Source organism: Rhincodon typus, chromosome 1 (genome assembly GCF_021869965.1).
Source record: "Rhincodon typus isolate 14 chromosome 1, sRhiTyp1.1, whole genome shotgun sequence".
NCBI classification, from domain to species: Eukaryota; Metazoa; Chordata; class Chondrichthyes; order Orectolobiformes; family Rhincodontidae; genus Rhincodon; species Rhincodon typus.
This window is the reverse complement of record NC_063332.1, coordinates 104,945,548-104,967,005: the sequence shown is the minus strand read 5'-3', so window position 1 is coordinate 104,967,005 and position 21,458 is coordinate 104,945,548. Positions and strand designations below refer to the sequence as shown.

General features: G+C 39.5%; 2 protein-coding genes across 4 annotated transcripts in view; one reads left to right on the top strand and one right to left on the bottom strand.

The window, feature by feature from the left end:
• Positions 1–10,620, bottom strand: part of ccni (cyclin I) — a 39,837-nt gene extending 29,217 nt beyond the window's left edge. Inside the window, exons 1-2 of one of the 3 annotated variants that reach the window (XM_048592289.1) lie at positions 10,125–10,427; positions 5,008–5,286 (exon numbers count right to left, since the gene is read on the bottom strand). The gene's annotated coding sequence lies outside the window, so the exon portion shown is untranslated. Of the gene's footprint in view, positions 1–5,007; positions 5,287–6,011; positions 6,082–10,124 lie in introns of those variants that run through there. The other 2 variants (XM_048592351.1, XM_048592237.1) reach the window with 2 other exon arrangements.
• A 2,472-nt stretch (positions 10,621–13,092) lies between these two features.
• ccng2 (cyclin G2) lies at positions 13,093–19,545 on the top strand. The gene is made up of 8 exons (XM_020512607.2): positions 13,093–13,382; positions 13,828–13,962; positions 14,595–14,732; positions 14,877–15,127; positions 16,010–16,088; positions 16,213–16,311; positions 16,936–17,141; positions 17,266–19,545. The coding sequence occupies exons 2-8, from the start codon at positions 13,828–13,830 to the stop codon at positions 17,417–17,419; spliced, it is 1,062 nt and encodes a 353-aa protein (XP_020368196.1). The 5' UTR covers positions 13,093–13,382; the 3' UTR covers positions 17,420–19,545.
• The last annotated feature ends 1,913 nt before the right edge of the window (positions 19,546–21,458 follow it).

Here is a 21,458-nt window from a genome sequence, read left to right as displayed (position 1 = left end):
AGGCCCGAAACGTCAGCTTTCCTGCTCCTCTGATGCTGCTTGGCCTGCTGTGTTCATCCAGCTCTACAACTTGTTATCTCAGATTCTCCAGCATCTGCAGTTCCTACTATCTCTGAAACAGTATAAATATAGAGAGATCTTGCTATACAATAGTACTTGCAATACCATACAAGGCACTAATCAGATCACAACTGGAATAATGTAAAATAATATTATGGTCCCCTTATCTAGGTAAAGATATACTGGCATTAGAAGCAATCCAGCAAAAGGTTCACTAGGTTGATCTTGGGTATGGAAGGATTTTCTTTCCAAAGCAGTTGAGTAGGTTGTGTCTGCGTTCATTGGAGTTAAGAAGAATTAAAGAAGACCTTATTGAAACACAGAAGATTCATAAGGGGGTTGACAGGTAGATGCAGAGAGGCTGTTTTCACTTACGGGGTAATCTGGGACCAGAGGGCATTACCTCGGAATAAGGATTTCCCCATTTAAGAGCAGGAGAGGATTTTTCAGTCTCAGAGGGTGGTCAATCAGTGGAATTCTTTACTGCAGAAGGCTACAGAGGCTGAGATAGACATATTTTTAATCATTAGGGGAAATCGAGGGTTATGGAGACAAGGCAGAAGAGCAGAGTTGAGGATTACCAGATCAGCTATGATCTCATTCAATCGTAGTACAGACTCAATGGGCGTCAATGACCTACTTCTGCACCTCTCTCTCATGGTCTAAAAGCAGACAGAGTAACTATTTGTGAACCTTAGGGACTAACAGTTGTTTTTGTTTCGCATGACCTTATTTGTTAAAAAGGTCATGTACTGTAAAAGGAATTCTGTAGAACAGGCAGTTCTTTAGTCAACATCCATTGCGGCAGGGAAAGCATTCTATCCCCAGGAGACAACCACTCAATATCTGTGACTGAGTATCTGGCACTCTGCACATTCAGTAAGGAGCACCTATTTCATAAATGCTAGTAAATGGCTTCCATGGTCCTCTTCAGAATTTGGGGAAAGCACCATGCTCCCTGATCCATGCACATTCCGAATACAGCAAACAATTCTGCAACATACAGCATCTCGTGTTGCCTTGTAAAAGGAGTTTGTGCACAGATGACCGAAACTTCAGGCATATTGAAATTACAAGATAGAATGCCTCTTCTTTATTTGGGTTTTCCAACAAATGTCAGTTTATTGCAATCCTATTGCAAACTACTGCATGGTATGGTCTTCTAGGTTCCGTAAGATAGAAATAAGCACACTTAAGCTCAAAATTCTGGAGTTTCATCGAACACAAGCATTGCTGCACTCCAGGTGGCAGTGGTGTAGTGTAATATATTACACTGAATTAATAATATGCTAATCATATACTCAATACCACACAGCAAATGATGCATCATAATTTAATCAAGTACAGTCTGGCATAAGAGGCAAGCCAGAGTATCAAGATAGGTTCACGAAAATTCCTGCTTCATATATGTCTACAGGCTCATTTAAGGTCCTTTGTATTAGTTTAGCCATACCAAGAATGGTCGTAGCTGTTAGATTGATAAGCTGATACACTGGCCTAGATATATACCCATACATTTGGAATTCTCTGAATAATACCAGAGAAGTCAGATAAATCGCTGAGCTTTAAATCACTTAAGCTTCATAGCTATTCAGAAAAAAAATCAGAGGATTAAAATTCTAACCAAACAGACTCTGTCTCCACCCCTGCCCCTGGTCACAGACCAGACATTGGACCTGAGACGAATGTCAGGACCTTATGCATATCCTGCCACACTGATTTCTTGGGACCTGCCTGAGAAGTTTAAACTTTTCACAGGAAAGTCCACTACTCCATGGACCTGCCACTGGTTCCTGACCTCTTTGACCAGGCTGTACATGAGACTAAATCATGCAATGCTGCATCATTTCCAATGCTGTATACATTATTAGATACTGGATTCCTAATATGCTATTATAATAGATTCCACTATTCCACTGTCACCTGGAGAGCAGCAAGAAATACACTGAATGAAGCTCCAGAATTTTGAGTCTTAGCTAGAAACCTCAAAAAGTTACCCAGGGAACGTTAGATTAAAACCATGTCCAACTCCTTTGTAACCTTCCACTGCCCCTAAATTTCCAGTGACTCAATCAGACTACCTCTCCCAATCAGACTCTCAACCCAATCCAACTATCCCCACCCACACTACCCCCACTCACAATGGGCACTTAGTCTTGTCATATAGTATCTTGTGCTGTAAAAAGTGGGCATATCCAGTCTTAACTCTGATGCTCCACATTTTGGTGAAGCCAGGCTCAGAAGACTCAGGAAGAAATGCAGAGCTATGTTAGGCATGGAAAGCTCAAGCAGAACAATAATCCAGGGATGACTGCTGCTCTACAAAATATTTCAAATAATGTTTCAGGTCAGAAAGAAGTGAAGAATGGTCAGAACCCGAAAGATTAACTTCTATTTCTCTCTTACAGGTGCTGCCAGACCCAGTACATTTTTAGTATTGGGCTTGTTGCAATGTCTGTGTCACTGTAGAGTACAATTTCACTCATTGTAAATGTAATTGTATGAAAAAGACTTAAACCAATTCGTAGACTGCATTCTATATTGAAATACTACATTCTGCAATGAAATTAAAATGCTACTTAGCTCAGGTGCAAGTATTTTGCAACGTTGACCACTGCACAACAAGTACAAAGACAAACCACAAGTAGCCCGAGGCTACTACTGCTACAGAATCTGCTCTGTTTATTTAATTCTGAGGACAAATTTGCCCCAGTCTAACAGATTAATGAAGACTGAGTAAACTTTCAAATGCACAGCTGCTTGCTAATGTGAATGGGTTTTGTCCTTCTCCCTCAATCACCATGAAGTGATTAATCCTTGCTTAATGTGGGTATTGCATCCAAGTTTCAAAAGCCTCTCTCTCTATTGTTTGGAAAATACAGATGCCACACACATTAGGTTCGGCTAATCTGACATATTTCTCCAAGTTTTTATATCTTAAAAAAACTAGCTAATTCTTGGTACAACATAGAGGACAACCATATTTCACACAACTGCACAATTTCCAAAACTAAGATAGAAGTTTTAGTAAAGATTTGGCTTTTTGTAGCTTAAATCTAATACAATGAGATAGCAGTCTTAGCCAGTTCTCCAAGAAAGACACTTAAGGTGAAGCCAAAAGACAGAAAAAAACGCATAGAAAAGAAACAAGTTAACTGCTACTTCGAGAGCTGAACAATGGGTTAGATCTCAGGCACTCCATAACTGACCATATTAGTTTACAACTTCTGAGTTGTTACTGTTGATCTAAATTCACAAGAAATTAAATTGCTAAGCTTCAATACACGAGGGATCAGCTATCAAGAAACCATACAGCAATAATTCAGGCAACCCCATCATGTGATACAGAAAATAGCTCTTGAAGCCAACCTTGTTAACAAATACAGATCCAAATAAAACTTTCTAAATAAGATTGTGTAATCCCTATGTTGGCAACGTCATTTCACTTTTCTGCAGTTCTCAAATTTAATGCTGCCACAAATTCTCAGCATCATAGAACAAGACCAAATTCTAAAACAAAGAACCACCATCCCAGCTCAACTGGAAACACTTCTGAAATCCATTCAATATTTTGCCCTCTTGTAAATCACTCCAAACAAAAACAAAACAGATTGGAGATAGTAAGAACTGCAGCTGCTGGAGTCAGAGACAACAGAGTGTGGAGCTGGAGGAACACAGCAGGCCAGGCAGCATCAGAGGAGTAGGAAAGCTAATGTTTCGGGTCGGGCTTTCCTGCTCCGCTGGTGCTGCCTGGCCTGCTGTGTTCCTCCAGCTCCACAAAACAGACAGAATCATGGTTACCAGCTTTTCATTAATAGGGTAGAAACAATATCTAGGGAATGAAATCAAAAGTGCAAAGAATCAACTATACCCACAGCATAGAGATAACAAGGTGTAGAGCTGGATGAACACAGCAGGCCAAGCAGCATCAGAGGAGCAGGAAGGCTGACGTTTCGGGCCTAGACTCTTCTTCAGAAATGGGGGAGGGGAAGGGGGTTCTGAAATAAATAGGGAGAGAGGGGTAGGCGGATAGAAGATGGATAGAGAAGATAGGTGGAGAGGAGACAGACAGGTCAAAGAGGCAGGGATGGAGCCAGTAAAGGTGAGTGTAGGTGGGGAGGTAGGGAGGAGATAGGTCAGTCCAGGGAGGTCGGACAGGTCAAGGGGGCAGGATGAGGTTAGTAGGTAGGAGATGGGGATGGGGGCTTGAGGTGGGAGGAAGGACAGGTTAAGGAGGCGGGGACGAGCTGGGCTGGTTTTGGGATGCATTAGGGGGAGGGGAGATTTTGAAGCTTGTGAAGTCCACATTGATACCATTGGGCTGCAGGGTTCCCAAGCGGAATATGAGTTGCTGCTCCTGCAACCTTCGGGTAGCATCGTTGTGGCACTGCAGGAGGCCCAGGATGGACATGTCGTCTGAGGAATGGGAGGGGGAGTTGAAATGGTTCGCGACTGGGAGGTGCAGTTGTTTAGTGCGAACCAAGCGTAGGTGTTCTGCAAAGTGGCCCCCAATACCCAAAGCATTATCCTTTTATCAGAACTGTGCTGATTTGAAAAACCTTCCAAATGCTGTCCGTGTTTCAATTTTTAAAAAAACGTGGTGTAATTTTCAACGTCATGACTTTTAAAAAACACAGGTAAGCCAAGATCTCTAAGGCAAAGGAAACCACCTTACATGATATTAAAATTGAAATTGTCTTTAAAAGAAGTAAGTTGTTTCCTAACTCCCCAAAGCCTATCCATCTACAACACAGGAGTCAAGAGTGATGGGAAACTCTATATTTGCCTGGATGAGTGCAGTTCCAACAACACTCAAGAAGCCTGACACCATCCAAGTCAAAGCAGCCCACTTGACTGGTGCCCCGTACACCACCTTAAAAATTCATTCGCTCCATTATCACCACAGAGTGGCAGTGTGCACAATCTTCAAGACTTAAACCAACTCACCAAGGCTCCTTCCAAACTTGATCCTAGAAGGACAAGGTCAATAGATGTATGCGTACACCACCGCTGGCCAAATTCCCTTCAAGCCACACACCATCTGGACTTGGAACTATACCATCATACCTTCACCACTGCTGGGTCAAAATCTCTGGAGCTCCCTTTCTATCAGCTCCATACTGTATCAACATCACATGAATTGCAGCAGTTGAAGGCAATGGGTCATTACCACAAAAGCAAGTGTGAAGGGGTATTAAATGCTGGTTGGCCAGTGACACCCACAGCCTGTGAGAAAAACCAAAAAAAAAAAATTGAGGGCAGTATAATTTTGAGAAAAGTAAAAGTTCTATTTATTGGCTTAAATGGTTGTTGATTCAAAATTAGACTTCAATCATATCAGCAATCTGTTGTCAGATCTCCAAATTAAGTGGATATCAAGAGATGTGCGTACCATCTTGTGTACAACCAGTTTTTACATTGCCTGCTATTAACCCTTCAAACAGATTAGCGCAGTCAGAATTCCAGTTAGGCACTTCTGATATGCAGAGAAACAAATCTCATTTCCAAAATAGCAGGCAAAAAAGTTTAAGGTAAACTTGCAGAAATCATACACTTTTAAATTTAATGGAATGCTGAAAAATTAAAATTAGTTGATTACATATGGAACAAAATATTCAAAAGTAACCCCTAAATGGGAACTGAAGAGTAAAATTGTTCTGTGACCATGCCTGACATTGACATCTCATCAAGATATCAAACACAACAGTCTATTTAACAAAAATGTACAGTGCACCTTTCCTCATCACATTTCATGTTCAGAAGTTGAGAGGTGTTAGAGTTAATGGACCAAACATGCAAGACCTTGCCCTACTCCTAGACTGCTTGACTCAATCACTTCCCAGTTCCCAAATGACAAACTGTAGAGTTTTGACAGGGCAAGAAGGATAAGTAACACTACAACAGAACAAAAACAAAACGAGTATCCACAACAGCCCCCTTCCTGAGCCTACTTGTTTTAATTATGTCAGCTAACGTTATCCGCCTCCGCTGATAGTGGCTCGACTGTCCCAATTGTGGTACCTGCGCTGAAAGATGAAAGAAAAACAGGCTCTAAAACCAGCTTTAAGAGAACTTTGGGGAGGGTATGGTGATGAGGGGAAGGAGAGAAATCTCTATGCTAACAGTTGCCTTGCTGGTCTTACAGTTCTGTTTTACATACCTGGAAGTCACAATAAGGTGGATACCTCTGTAGATGTGAACCTCACTCTGGAATCCTGTTTCTCAGTAGAAGTTCCTAGGAACCTGATAAGAGTTGCTAAATATCACATTTTCAGACTGCCCAATAAAACCTGAGGGGTAGATTGTAACCAATCCTCAACAACTTGAATCCAAGTTGACTGGAATCAGAGCTGGACATTTTCCATCAAGCTTCAACAACAGGAATTCCCAAGGATGTGAGAAGTTGTCACATTTTATTCTTTGGTTTCAGTTCACTGGTCACAGTGGCTGTTCCTTCCCTTTTTCCTTTTAAAAAAAAAAATCTCTGCAGAGATCTCCTTATGTATTGTGGGAGTAAGGGGACATAGTTTTGATTCTGGACAAATAGCTTAAGTGTTACCCAAAGGATGCCACTTTCTTAAAAATACATTTTGCTATGATAAATGGATCAAGTTCATCAAAGAAGCATGGTGGACATTTATTTTATTGTGGGAAGTTGTAATGAAAAAGACAATTGGTCATTTTGGTAATTAAATCAACACATCTAGAATAATAGTACGACTGGAAGAGTAGTGGAGTTTGATTATCTGTCAATTATATCTGGAGTCTCGAACTGAATTATTTCCCCATTTCACCTGGCCTTGCAATATCAAAGGAGATTGACCAGTTGCTATAGCTTTCAATGCTTATACACACACACACACAAAATAATAGAACCTTGACTGATTTCAAACAGTTCTACAGTGAGGTTAAGTGCAAAACAGCAATTCCTATTTATCAACAAACTTGAGACAGGCTGGAAATTTAACTTTACCTAGCATCATGCCAGACTTATCTAGCAATTAAGGAAACTTTACCAATTCCTTCATTCAGTCTTGATATGTAGAATGTTTTAAAATTGGCCAAACCTATTCTTTACAAGAAGATTCCACTATGTGCAAAACAATATCTTCATAGTTCCAGCTTAACATGACATAAACAATCTTTTTCTATGATTTAAGTCAGTTCATATGGTACATTTCTATAAATGAAAGAAAACTTCACAAACTGACATTCAAATTTAATTGCAAACAAAAGTTTTCAAATTTATTTTCAAATTTATTTTGAACATCTTTTTAACAGGTTATGGACTCTCAACAATGTATTGCTGCAGAGGTGTTGAAAGTTTAATGCAAATAGTATCGTCTTCAAATTTGTACACCCTGGGTTTGGTATTCTGCAAACATAACAGATTGCCAGATTTTAATGAATTAAAAGCTTTTCAAATTCTGTTTATTCTTCAGATGGTCCAGTTCTATTTTAAAATCTGTAAACTACATTATGTTGCCGGCACTCAACATAAATAGTTATGACAAATTCAGTTATGTCCATCAATCAAAACCTGCAAAATGTACAATATTTTGCAGAAGATGAGGCATAATAGGACCAAAATTAACCACCACAATCACAACTTCAGTGCTATAAGGGTAACCCTTCCAGTGCAAGGATTCCAATGTCTTAATAAGAACAATATTGTAAACACAATGCAAAATATAGCCATTTATTCCAGAAACTAGTGTCGTAATCACCCATGAGTAGATGCCAGCCATTTCTACCTGATAAGACAATTACAGGCCTCAGTTGCACTGTGAAACCTAGGTCTTCTGAATGGAAATTTTCGTTTTTGGCAAAGTAAAGTTTCCTTGATGGATGGTGGAGGTCTATGCATAGCAAATAAAAACCTACATTGCTGCTGTGCTCAGCCTGTTCACTAGAGAAGAAATAGAAGCCAATGATACCATAAGAAAGCAGAAAAACAACACTGTGGGTTCACCTACAGCACTTGGATTGCAGTGGTTCAAGGTGACACCTCACCATCACCTTCCAGAACAACGAGGCAAAGATAACAAATGCTGACACAGCTAATTATGCTCACGTCATACAAGTGACCAAAAACAGTCAGTTCATGCAGGTTTTGTTACAAGGAACTTTGATGAATGAACATGGCCCAGTGTCGATAAAATATGACACCTGTGTATACATTTCATGACAGGATCAATAGCTTCACCATAACCTAACAGTAATTTAGATAGTGGCTGAATTTGTAGGTTAACTCTTATTAGTAATTTTCCCAACTCAAATCTAGATCTGCAATAACATTAGTCTTTTAAAACTAAAAGCAAAATGAAAATACTCAGTTTTAAAACCAATTCTATCAATCTTCACAGAGAAGGTAGCTGCAGTATGTTGGGGCATCACTAAGGCTATGTTTGTAATTGCCTGCATCAGTACATAAAATCAAGTAATAGCACTTGGAAGTAACCAACAAACTGGCAGAACAATACAAGGTGGCTGCCTAGGCTGCCCATCAAATACAGCCTTTCCTAGGGTTCATTAATCTTCGACTGTCACAGGCAGATAGTTGATTAAGAAATGACATGCTTGCCTTCATTGCTCATACCATTGAGTACAGGAGTCGGGACGTCACGTTGCAGTTCTACAGGATGTTGGTTAGGTCACTTTTTGACTACTCTTACAATTGTGGTCACCCTGCTTTAGGAAGGATAATATTAAACTGGAGAGGGTGCAGAAAAGATTTACAAGGATGCTGATAGTGAAAGCGGCGTTTGGAATGCTTGCCTGTATTGGTCAGTGGATTGAGCATAAGAGTTGGGAGGTCATGGTGCAGCTGCACAGGACATTGGTTAGGCCACTTTTGGAATACAGCATCCAATGCGGGTCTCCCTGTGAAACCTGAAAGGGTTCAGAAAAGATTTACAAGGATGTTTCCAGGGTTGACAGTTTTGCGCTATAGGGACAGGCTAGGGTTATCTTCCCTGGAGCAGAGGCAGAGGGGTGACCTTATGGAGGTTTACAAAATCATGTGAGGCATGGATAGGATAAATAGACAAGATCTTTTCCCAGGGTGTGGATGTCCAAAGCATAGGTTTAAGGTGAGAGGAGAAAGGTTTAGGAGAGACAACTTTTTCATGCAGAAGGCGGTGCATATATGGAACGAACTGCCAGAGGAAGTGGTTGAGGCTGGTACAATAACAACATTTAAAAGGCATCTGAATAGGTATATGAATAGAAAAGGGTTTAGAAGAATATGGGCTAAATGCTGCCAAATGGAACTAGATTAATTTAGGATATGTGGTTGGCATAGATGAGTTGGGCCAAAGGATCTGTTTCCATGCTGTACAACTCTATGACTTTATGCTTTCGGACTGGAGGGTTTGAGTGATGAGGAGAGGCTGGGACTTTTTCCACTGGACTGTAGGAGATTCAGGGGTAGTGATCTTATAGAGGTTTAAGGTGGTCATGTAGGGCATAGTTAACGTGAATAGCTAAGTTTTTTTTCACTAGGGCAGGCGAGTTCAAAACCAGAAGGCATAATTTTAAGGTGAGAGAAGAAAGATTTAACAGGGATCCAAGGGACAACGTTTTTCCCCCACACAGAGGGTGGTTCATATATGGAATGAACTATCAGAAGATGTGGTAAATGCAGGTACAGTTACAACATTTAAAAGATATTTGGCCAGATTCATGAATAGGACAGGTTTAGAGCGATGTGGGCCAGGCACAGACAAATGGAATTCGCTCCGTTTGCAAAACCTGGTGGGCATGGACGAGTGGACCAAAGGGTCTGTTTCCGTACTGTATGATTCTATTTAGATGATACCCACCAAAACGTGATCAAACACTATTTGAGCAGCATTTTAAAAACAATAGTTTTTTTTTCCCCAAGGTAGAGGAAAGTTGGCAACGTACAGAGAAAGGGTATTTCAAAGTGCAACTGACAAATCTTGAAGAAAAGGTTGTAACCTCAACCTCTACCACCACCTCCTCCACCTCTTCCTCTTAATCACTGTCTTTCCACCTTCCCTCAACAAACCTCTGCCCCACTCCCTCCTCCTCTCTCTCACCTCCCCTCCGAAGCTGAGTTGCTGACAGTCCGACTGGATCATCTGGTCCATGAAGTGCTGACTGCCACTCGCTTCACTCCTCCATGTCGACGCTCAGACCCTCTACCGGAAAGCGGGGAACAGACGGTGTTCTGTGTGGGGCCCACCAAGCGCTCACATGGGCTCGGATGGGTCCTGGGTACCGAGTACCGGGGGCTCGGGCGGGTCCTGGGTACCGAGTACCGGGGGCTCGGGCGGGTCCTCGGCCTCAGGAGCCGCTTCTCCGGGAGGCCGCGACCCGAAAAAAGAGCCGGCACTGCCATCTCACCGTCTAACTACATCCGCCCCTAGACACAGAACCGTCAATAAATCGACAGTCCTGCCGCCATCGCCAGCAAGTCGCCACGCAAACCCCAATTAAAGGGCGAGCTGCAACCTCCAGAGGAGGCTAACAGTTGGGAAAGTGAAGGATTAACTGGGCACTACATTAACCTGTGGATAGACACAGTCGCCATAGGCAGGGTCGTGAGGACTGGACTCCCACAATGCAGCGCGGTTCCTGTAAACAAGTGTCTGGGCTGGAGGACAGGAGGGTATGGAGTGTGTCCTGATTCCCTGTTAGCCAATATTTCATAATTTTATTTCGTCTGCTGTTGTGCTTCCCTTCTGGAAATGTGCTGCTCACCCCCCCCCCCCCGCCTACCATGAAACAGCCTTTGAGCCCCTCCGTCCTTGCAAATTTCTGTCGCGTTTCCAAACTGCCCTTTCTCTGCAAAGTCTTTCAATGCGTTGTTGTCACCCAAAATCATGCACATAAAGTCATAAGAGATGTACAGCACGGAAACAGACCCTTCGGTCCAACTCGTCTATGCCGACTAGATATCCCAAATGAATCTTGTCCCATTTGGCCCATATCCCTCTTAAACCCTTCCTAGTCATATTCAGATGCCTCACAAATGTACCAGACTCCATCACTTCCTCTGGCAGATTTATTCCATACATGCACCACCCTCGCCATGAAAAAGTTGCCCCTTAGGTCCCTTTTAAATCTTTCCCCTCTCACCTTAAACTTATGCCCTCTAGTTTTTCACTCCCTCAACCCCAAGGAAAAGACCTTGTCTATTTACCCTATCTATGCCCCTCATGATTTCGTAAACCTCTACACGGTCACTCCTCAGCCTCTCATGCTCCAAGGAAATTAACCCTCTTTCCTAAATTTCTGTATTTCAACAAAAAAAACAACAAATGGCCAGAGCAACTCGGCCAGCATTGGTAGAGAGAAAGCAGAGTTAAAGTTTTCAGTCTGGTGACCCTTCTTCAGAACAATTTCTGCTTTTGTTTCAAACTTCCAAAATCTGTAGTTATTTAATTTATTTTAATTCCATATTTCAATATATCCAGTCAGGTTTCTGCTCCTGCTGTAATACTTATCAAAATTATAAATGACATTCAAGTGACTGTGAGATAGATAAATAAAGAACCCGCAAAATCACAAAACAATCAACCCACCACTCTCCCACTCAGGATGTTTAGCAGGTTTCAAATCTAGGTCCCCAGAACTTTACCTGGGTCTTTGGATTAATAGTCTAGCAATAATACCGCTATATTCATCACCTCTCAGTTCCTCAGGGTATTGTCCTGCTGTTTTATCACGACCTTCTCTCCAGAAGTGGGGAGGTTCACTGATCATTGTGGAATGTTCAGCACTATTCACAATTCCTCAGTGCTGAAGCAGTTTGTGTCCAATTGCAGCAATATCCAGGCTTGGGCTAACATGTGGGAGGTAACATTCATGTGACACAAATGTCAGATAATGACCATTTCCAACAGGAGAGAATCTAGCCATCATCCCCTGACGTTCAATGGCATTACCATCACTGAATCACCACTATCAAATCCTCGGTGGGAGCGGGGGGTGGGGGGCAATCACCATTATTAAGACGCTAAACTGGATTAGCCATATAAAACTACATGAATCCCAAAAATCCTGCAGAGAGTAGCTCACTTCCTTACTGCCCAAAACCTGTCTACCATCTGTAAGACACAAATCAGGAGTGTGATTGAACTAAATAAAAACTGAAAGAACTGCAGATGCTGTAAAATAAGAAACAAAAGCAGAAGTCGCTGGAAAAGATCAGCAGGTCTGGCAGCATCTTGAACGATTTCCACTTGCATTGATACCAACTGGGAAATTGCAGCCCACTTGATTGGCAAAACATTCCATGTTTACTCCCTTCACCACTGACTCACTGTACAACAGTATGTAGACTACAAGATGCACTGTCATCACTCAACGTGGCCTATTGAAGATGTGGTACTAATCAAGTGGATTGTTGTCAAACATGTTGAGTTAAATATTGTAAATGAATAGATAGCATGTATAATGACAGTATCTATTTGATAACTTTATGACCTAGAAAACATCATTAAAAATCTAGATTAGGATGTTACGAAGTCCCGTATATTTGCTATACATGTCTCTGCGTACGATGTACTTTCAGACCTCAACCTGCACAATTGAAATCTGCTTGCTAACAACAGACTGTTTAAATACCATTTCCACCAATCATCAGTCAACGTTTCTATCACCATCCGCCATTCATAGCCGTGCCTTTTCTACATTCAGCCAATGGTGGAACGGAGAATGATTAATATCAACCAATCAGCCTCTGGATTAAGGGCCAATCAGACCACACCATTTTGGGCGGACTTTTCGAACGGACCAATCAAAGTTGGACATTTAAATAGGGACAACCGAATAGTCGGTGGCGACTCGAATGTCCATCCGCTCCACCCAAATAAACAAAACCGCTATTTAGCTTAATATGGAAATATTAATAACCGTCTAAACACCTAAACTCCTGCACTTGCAAGAAATTATGACCATGAGCGTGGAGGTCTTTGGTAAATCAGAAAGAGTGGAAAAGAAGGAAGGAACTTCTTCGTCATTTTACACAAACACGAAAAATCCTCCGCTGCGGTGATGTCATCGCGGTCAGTAAATACTCAAGATCGAACAGAGAGAAGGAAAAAAAGGATAGAGAGAGAAGGAAAATAGAGAGAGGAGAGGAGGGATAGGAAGAAAAGAAAAAAAAGAAAAAGAAAAAGAAGAAGAAGAAAGAGAAAGAGAGGGGATAGAAGAGTGACCAGAGAGAGGACAATAGGAGATTGAGGAGAAAAAAAAGGGGACAGAGAGTGTGGATGATCCGTGCCAGCCGCATTCACTCCTCTGGTCCCGGATTGTAACCGCATCCAAGAGCTGCATCGACCGATAAAACCGTGAGTTCAAATAGGAGTGAGTCTGGCTGTTTACGCTGGGGACAGGGAGAACGGCCTCCGGCTGTTTACCAGGGGGGCGGGGGGGAGGGAGAACGGCCTCCGGCTGTTTACACTGGGGGTAGGGGGGAGGGGGAACGGCCTCCGGCTGTTTACACTGGGGGCAGGTTGTTTCATTGTCGTAACAAATAGGGTTCGGAAGACTTGGGCGAATTGTAAAGCCTTGAACTGTAGTTGGAGCTTAATGGCTGGTATCATTTGGCTGAGGAAAGACTATTTCTGGTCTCTGTGGTCCAGTTGGTTACTGAATAACTGTACTCTATTGAAAGAAAAGTGTTAATTTTTGTGGTTTTAATGATTCATTTCTGCTACTTCTTGGTGTCGTTTAAAAAGGCACTGTTAGTTTGAATACTATTTAAGTATTCTGTTCATTTCTTTTTCTTTAAAGATGAAAGACTTGGCCTCTTATGAACACAACAATGAAGCCCACAAACTATTGAAACAAATAAATCAATACTTGGAGCAAGAATCCAAATTTCTACCAAAGGCCAGTGGACTCCTTGCAATTGAAGCCTCTTTGGAGGTAAGAAGTATTTAGATTTGGAAGTGATAATTAATATTTATTTACTCACCCTATGAGTTTTTTAAACTTAATTTAGCCTGCCTCAAAGTAGATGAGAAAATATCTTGCCTATAAATATTAAATCTAAGGTGCTCACCTGTGTTTTGTGAGTTGGTGGTATTTTATTTTACCATGATGTACTGTGAAGGGAGTGGGAGATGTATCTTTACAAATCCAATGTTTCTGAGCAAGCTGATATTTTTTTTTCCTCCATTTATTTGGAATATAATACCAATTTAAAACTTAAAAACAAAAGCCAGGTTTGGTGACAGATTAAATGTGTTTTCATAAATGGAAAATGTTAATCATTCAGCACTTGTGCAGTTGCTTCACTATTACATTCAACCTGGCTTCTCTTAGCTTTGTTTTCTGTTGCTTTGTATAATATCAAAGTTTGAAGTCCATGTATACTCAATAGTAATTGCTTTATTAGCAAAAATAATGTATCTTACCATTTGAGTGCTGCATTTAATTCCATTCAACTCCTACTTAAAAGTAGCACTGAAATTTTAAGTTTCAATTTTCATAGATCTGATTTTGTGTTTGAATCGCATGGGACAGAATCGAAAACAATTTCACGTTCTGATTTGCAGAGTGATGATTGTATCTCTCCAAAGTTAAGAGATGCCAAAGTGGAAGATCTCCGGAGTTTGACCAGATTCTTCGGCTGCAGTACTGAAACTTTTGTTTTAGCAGTTAACCTACTGGATAGATTTTTGTCATTGATGAAGGTTAGAATTATAAACAATTTCTGTATTGTTTTAATGTGTATGTATGGGTTAACTGGCATACAATAATATCCCAAAATTTTTATTGTGCTTTCTTTTTTTTAGAAGGTTACTTAAACTCACCTGTCCATTGTGCTACTTTTGTAGGTGCGACCAAAACATCTGCCTTGCCTTGGATTAAGTGTCTTCCATCTAGCAGCTAAGACCATTGAGGAAGAATGTAATATCCCTTCTGCCCATGACCTCCTCCGAATCAGCCACTGCAAGTTTACGGTGTCTGACCTCAAGCGGATGGAAAAGATTGTCTATGAGAAACTGAATGGGGAATTTAAGGCTGTCACTGCCTTGCACTTTTTACATTTGTATCATGCCCTGGCACACTGCCATGTAACCAGTGGGTAAGTATTTGTGCATTCCTTATAGGAAAAGTGTATAATACTCTTCAGGTAAATTTATTTTTCTTTCCCAAATTCTCATCTTGCTTTTATTTTAATTTATTTGTTGTCAAAGTCCCTACTTTTGTTTTGAAAGCTTAGTTTTCCTCTATCCATACGTCTCTCAAAATCTTTGGTGCCCTTTTAAAGCCACGAAAAATAGGAACCAGAGTAGGCCATTTGGTCATTCAAGCCTGCTCCACCAACAATAGGATCATGGTTGATCCAACATTCTTCACGTCCACTTTCCTGCACTTTCCCTATAAACCTTGGTTCCCCTGCTGATCAATCTATCTATCTCAGCCTTAGAGGAGTCTGGCCCCACAGCTCTGTGTGGCAAGGCCTCCCAATGCGCACTTTTTTTTTCTCTGAGAGAAGAAATTCCTCCATCACAATTTTTAATTGGTGCCTGTTATTTCAGAAACTATGCCATCTGGTCCTAGGCTCTCCCATGAGAGGAAACATCCTCTCGGTGTATACCCTGTCAAGCCCCCTGATAATCATATTCAATACAATCACATCTACTACTTCTAAATTCCAATGGCTAGAATCCTAACCTTTGTGCATAAGGCAATCCCTTCATACTGAGGATCATCCTAAGGAACCTTCTCTGAACTAACTCCAGTCAAATAATTCCAGTCAATTAATTCAGGGGACCAAAACTGCTCGTAATTCTCCAGATGTGGCCTCACGAGCACTTTGTACAGTTGCAGCAAGACTTCCTATAAAGTTTCCGCTGTTAGGAGAAACTTCGTTTACTAATGTGTGATGCGACCATATATTGATCCAAAGCAGAGTCTTAGGATTGAATTGTATGTTAACTTTGCATTAATTTATTTCCCTTAGGAAAGAATTTCTGATTCTTGATCGGCTGGAAGCACAGCTGAAAGCCTGCAGCTGCCGATTTGTCTTTTCCAGAGCTAAAGTAAGTTTGATTGTGTTTTTGCCTGTTATAACAGCTAAGTGTGGGCCTTGTTCTGAGCTTATTTAAATTACTTCTGTTGTGTTGTGGAATGAACTTCAGTATGAAATTTCTTCTGCTTTTGCAGCCATCTGTATTGGCCTTGTCCCTTCTGACCCTTGAAGTTGAAAACTTGAAATCCAGTGACTTGTTTGAAATTATACTGCGTGTTCAAAAACATTCCAAAGTGGGTATAAGGGAAGCTGTTGCTTTTTTTCAAGAACTCTATTTTTGTTGACTCTGACAGCATGTTTTCTACATTTTAAAGCACTACCATTTTGGTACGCTATATGCTATGTTAGTGGAAGGAACTAAGCAAGGAGACATGATAAATGATATTTCTTCCCACACACCATTGTATTTGTAGATTTCATTGTCACAATCCAAATAAGATGATTCAAGGTTATGATGGCATTGCATATTTATAGATGGTTGACTATGTCTTAAGGAAAATTGAACCAAAATATGCTTAAGTATAAACAGTGGCTTTCATGTACCACACATCCTTAACAAAAAAAAATCACATTTTACTTGCACCTAGCTATTTCAGTTGATCCTGTTCCAGTCAATTTTGAGAAAATATGTATAAGCTATGTATTGAACTACGTTTCCTCAACCATTTGAACCCAAATATGTTGTATAGTTTAATCAGAGCAGATTCTGGAGTACACTTCAATTTGTTTAGGAGTCATAAACTTCTGTGTGCTGCATTTTTTTTTTTAAGTGTAAACCAATGGTACTGCTTAGGAAGTTAGTAAGCATTTCCAATAAAATGCACTAATTTTGTATTAATAATGTTCCCGTCTTTTAGATTAGCCATTATGACTTGGCATACTGGCGTGAATTGGTGTCCAAATGCCTGGCTGACTACTCTTCACCTGAATGCTGCAAACCTGATAACAAGAAGCTTGTGTGGATCGTTTCAAGACGTACGGCCCGTCATTTACAGAACAGTTATTATAGTGTTCCTGAATTGCCAACTATCCCAGAAACTGGCTGCTTCAGTGAAACTGAAAGGTAAATTACTGTAGTTTCTTAGTATTGAAAGTTTTTTGTATTAAAACATTTTCTTTTAGGAAGATAATAACGCACAATATTGGCTTTTATTTGGATTTTTAAAATCTAATTTTTTCTTTTAAAGTGAGGATTCATGTGAAGAAATGAGTTGTGGTGAAGATGGTCTGAGCAGCTGTCCACAGAGTCTCTCAGTTGGTGAATTCTTCTCTCGTGATCTCTTGCACCAGTCGAAGTGGCAAAATTTCTGTTTTCACACTCAGTCTCCAAACGTATTATAGATCTGTGACTCATCTTTGCACATGTTCTTGTTGTTCACTTGGCTCGGATTTGAGTTTTTTTTTTAAGTGAAGTCTTTTTTTTAAATCAGTTTATAAGCTAAGTAGGGATTGAATTGCAACAAAGCTTCTAAAGTTCCATTTGTAGATTACCTACATCAGTCCAGAGGTCTTGCAGCCTCATCCCCTCATACTTATTATTTGGCATTATTCTCCCTAGTAACTTTTTATATTGTGCTAATGAAAAGTTGCTCTGTCTTCAGCTCAGTGAGGTGATGCCAGATAATAATCACTCACTGTTGATGTAAAGCTATGACTGTGTCCAATCTTCTACTTGTTGGATGTAGTTCTATTAGCATGGAATTTTATTTGCAAAATGTGGTAAAATAAATATCACAGCATTATTTTAAGCTTTATTTTAGAATATCTAAATACAGATTTTCATATGATTCAAAAACTAAAAGCACTGACTTAAATTCCTTCAATACATTCATGCACAGCTTGACTAGATAACCTACAGGGCTGTTCTGACTTTACTATTATCTGATTTATAAAAATCGTATGGTTGAGAGATACTCTGTAAAATGCAGCAATTATGGTAAAGCTAGTCAAGTGTCCTGCAAGCTAACTAAAAATTCTACTTGTGACTATGCGTTTCAAAGTAGAACATTGCATGCTATCCATATCCATTGACAGACATGAAAAATAAATTGTGTGTTGTGCATGCTAAAGGAGCACAGGTATTTGGATCTGCTGGATGGAAGTGCAGCATCAATAAATTGATAACTTACAAACTCTGATAAGCTAAGGCAAATCTGAAAGGAGTATTACAAATATTTGATCATATAACTCTTTAAAATGATTACAGTTAACCATGTCTTTTTATCAAAAATCGTAAGTATTTCAAGACTGACTTCAAACTGTACCTGGGAATTAAATCCTTTACTAGTCGTGTATTGGTTGTAAAATGTCAAATTAGAATGTTAGTGAGTGGGTGAAGTTGTGTGAACTAAGAAATTGAATGTTATTATTGGACATTTTCTATTCTTTTCACTTTAAATTGCTAACCCATATCTACTATAATGGGATGGTATAGTTTTTTTTAAAAAGGGACAAAAACTCATTTTTACCTCTTAAAATCTTTTGAGTTATCAAATCATTTTAAGTTAGAATGTTATGGGATAGTTTTATGTTGTTGCTTTGCAGATTCCATTTTATAGAACCAATTATTTTGAGTGAAGTAACATTAAATTTAAGAGTACACTGTAAACGTTAAGAACTGGAATTCTCCTACAGTGTTGTCGGTTATTTTTTTCTGATGGTAAATTAAACTCCTCACCAATTGTACCTCCTGCACATCAAAGCTTGCTCTCTGCATCTGTCACTAACACATGGTTTGTGAAAAGTGCAGATGTGGTAGGTAGAATGCCAATAACAACTTTTCATGCTTGTCACTCCAGCTGCTTGGAGAATGGTTGGGTTAGGCATATATTTTGTTTATATTAAAATACAAGTTTTATTTAAAAAGGACAAAAGTGCCAACTGGAGGAAGTGTACTTTTTTAAATTGTAAATATTTACAGCTATTTGAGATGGTACTTTGTTAAAACTGTTGTACTTTTTTTTAGAAAGTAACAATTACCTCAAACTGAGCCTTTGGTATAGTAACTTTGGTTTTTGTACAACATATTGGCCATTTCATGTGCCAACCAGATATTTTTGAGAATTTTACTTTGTTGTTACAATGTACTATTGATTTGATTGATCAATGAACATGCTTCTGGCTTTTTTGTTTTGGATATGAAGTAAGAGTTGTTGCACATAACCTCTCTGTGCAGCAGTGATGTATGGAAGAGAAATCCTAGTTTACAAACCAATGTACATAATAATGTAACTTAAATGTATAAGAAAGAAGTGCACTTATATTTTCCCCTTATTCAGGTATGAAAGCAACCAATGCACTTATGAAAAGTGTTGTATGTAGCACTGTCTGGTTCTTTAGCATTGTGTACAAATTCCCTGTAGATATTAACTTATTGTATCTTTCCAATTTATATATATTGTAAAAATATATCAACCTGAAACTTCTACCAACAAAGGATGAGTAAATAAAGACTCTCTTGAAATCTGTTTTATTTTGTTCAGAAGTTCTAGACTATACTTGACTGCCACAGTGCATATGTAAATCTAATGAACCTCATTATCTTTGTTTCTTTTGTTGATCAAAAATCCAACTTCACCTTTAATACATTAGTTGATGCTGCCTTCACTAGTTTTATGAAGAGAATTCCACAGCCTAATGACTGTCTTTGTCTTTGTCTTTGTCTTTGTCTTTGTCTTTGTCTTTGTCTTTGTCTTTGTCTTTGTCTTTGTCTCAGTCTTATATGGGAGGTCCCCTAATTTTTTTAAAAGCTACGTCCCTGACCTGTAGATATACACACCCTGTCAAATTCCCTTAGAATGAATGGTATCTGTTTCATTTAGATTTACCTTTTTTGAAGTTTGTAGAATGGTTTTTTTTCCTTCTAAAACCACCTTTTCAATTCCAGGAATCTGATGAATAAACCTTGTCTGAACACTTTCAAATATAATTATATCCTTTTAAGTAAGGAAACCAAAACAGTAAACGGTACTCAAGCTGTGATTTCACTGATGTGCTTTACAATTGCAGCAACACTTCTTGTATATTCCATTTCCTTTGCAAAAACTACCAACTTTCAATTTGCCTTAATCAGTTTATTTATTCACGTACTAATGTTTTGCAAACTACATACCAGGACATCCACATTCTTCTATCCTATAGAGTTCTGTAGTCTAGCGTCACGCAAATGTATAAATTTTCTATTCCTGACAAGGAGGATAGGTTTGCGTTTTCCTGCTTTCTCAAACTGAAAAATTTACTACTTATTCACTTAGAATCTGCAAAGGGACATTAATAGGATATGTACTTAATGGCTGTTGTTGCAATGGGGCTCTATATTTTCCCCAAGTTGCCTTACAAGTAAAGGTTGGACCAGCTAGGCTGTGTTGGCTGGAGTTTAGCACAATAAACAATTTCATTAAGACATAGGTGATATTGAGGGGACTTGATAGCGGATGTGGAAATGATGTTTCATTTATGGGAAAATCTAGAGCTAGGCACTATTTTAAGGTGTTTCTGATTTTTTTTTTGAGTTGAGATTTTTCCCTCTGGAGGTCATGAGACTTGGAATTATTTTCTTCAAAGGTGATCGAAGTAAGCATTTGAGCGTTTTTTTTTAAGACCGAGGTCGAAAGATTCTTGGTAAGCCAGGAATGAAAGTCTATTGGGAATAGGTGGAAATGAGGACTCGACATTAATAAGATCACTGCCTCCTCCTCATTTATATGTATCCCTACTCTGATTCCTGTTGGCTAATCCATCCTTTTTCTGTGTTAACATGTTTGCCCCTACACCATGAGCACTTACTTTATATGGTAACCTTGATGTGTGATACCTTGTTGAAAGTCTTTTGGAAATACACCAAATGTGTAGTTTCCTCTTTATCCACCTCGCTTATTACATTGTCAAAGAACTCTAGTCAAACATTATTCTTCCTTTTCCTAGACCATGTTGACTCTGTTCAATGTCCTTTTCTAAATTCCCGCTTTACATCCTTTATAAATCTAGGGATGTTTGGAATGCCAAAGCCAATGCTTCTGTTATGTCTGCAGCCACTTTTAGGACACCAGATTGAACGCCATCAGGCCCATGGGACTTGTTGACCACTAGTTCTGATAGTTTTCCAATACCTTTCTCGAATGATTGTGATTGTTTGAAGTTCCATCCTTCTTATCTCTTGATTTTCAATTTTGGGTAATTTTCAGTGTCATCTGCAGTGAAGTTAGATACAAAGTACCTATTCAATGCTTCTGCCATTATAGTGTTTCCATTTTTGAGTTCCCATTCCAATCCTCTGAGACTACCATTCACTTTCGTTATTCTTCTTTTTAAATACTTGTACAATTTTTCTATTTTTGGGTAGCTTTCTCCCATACACTAATTTTTTGGTTTTTTTTTGCTG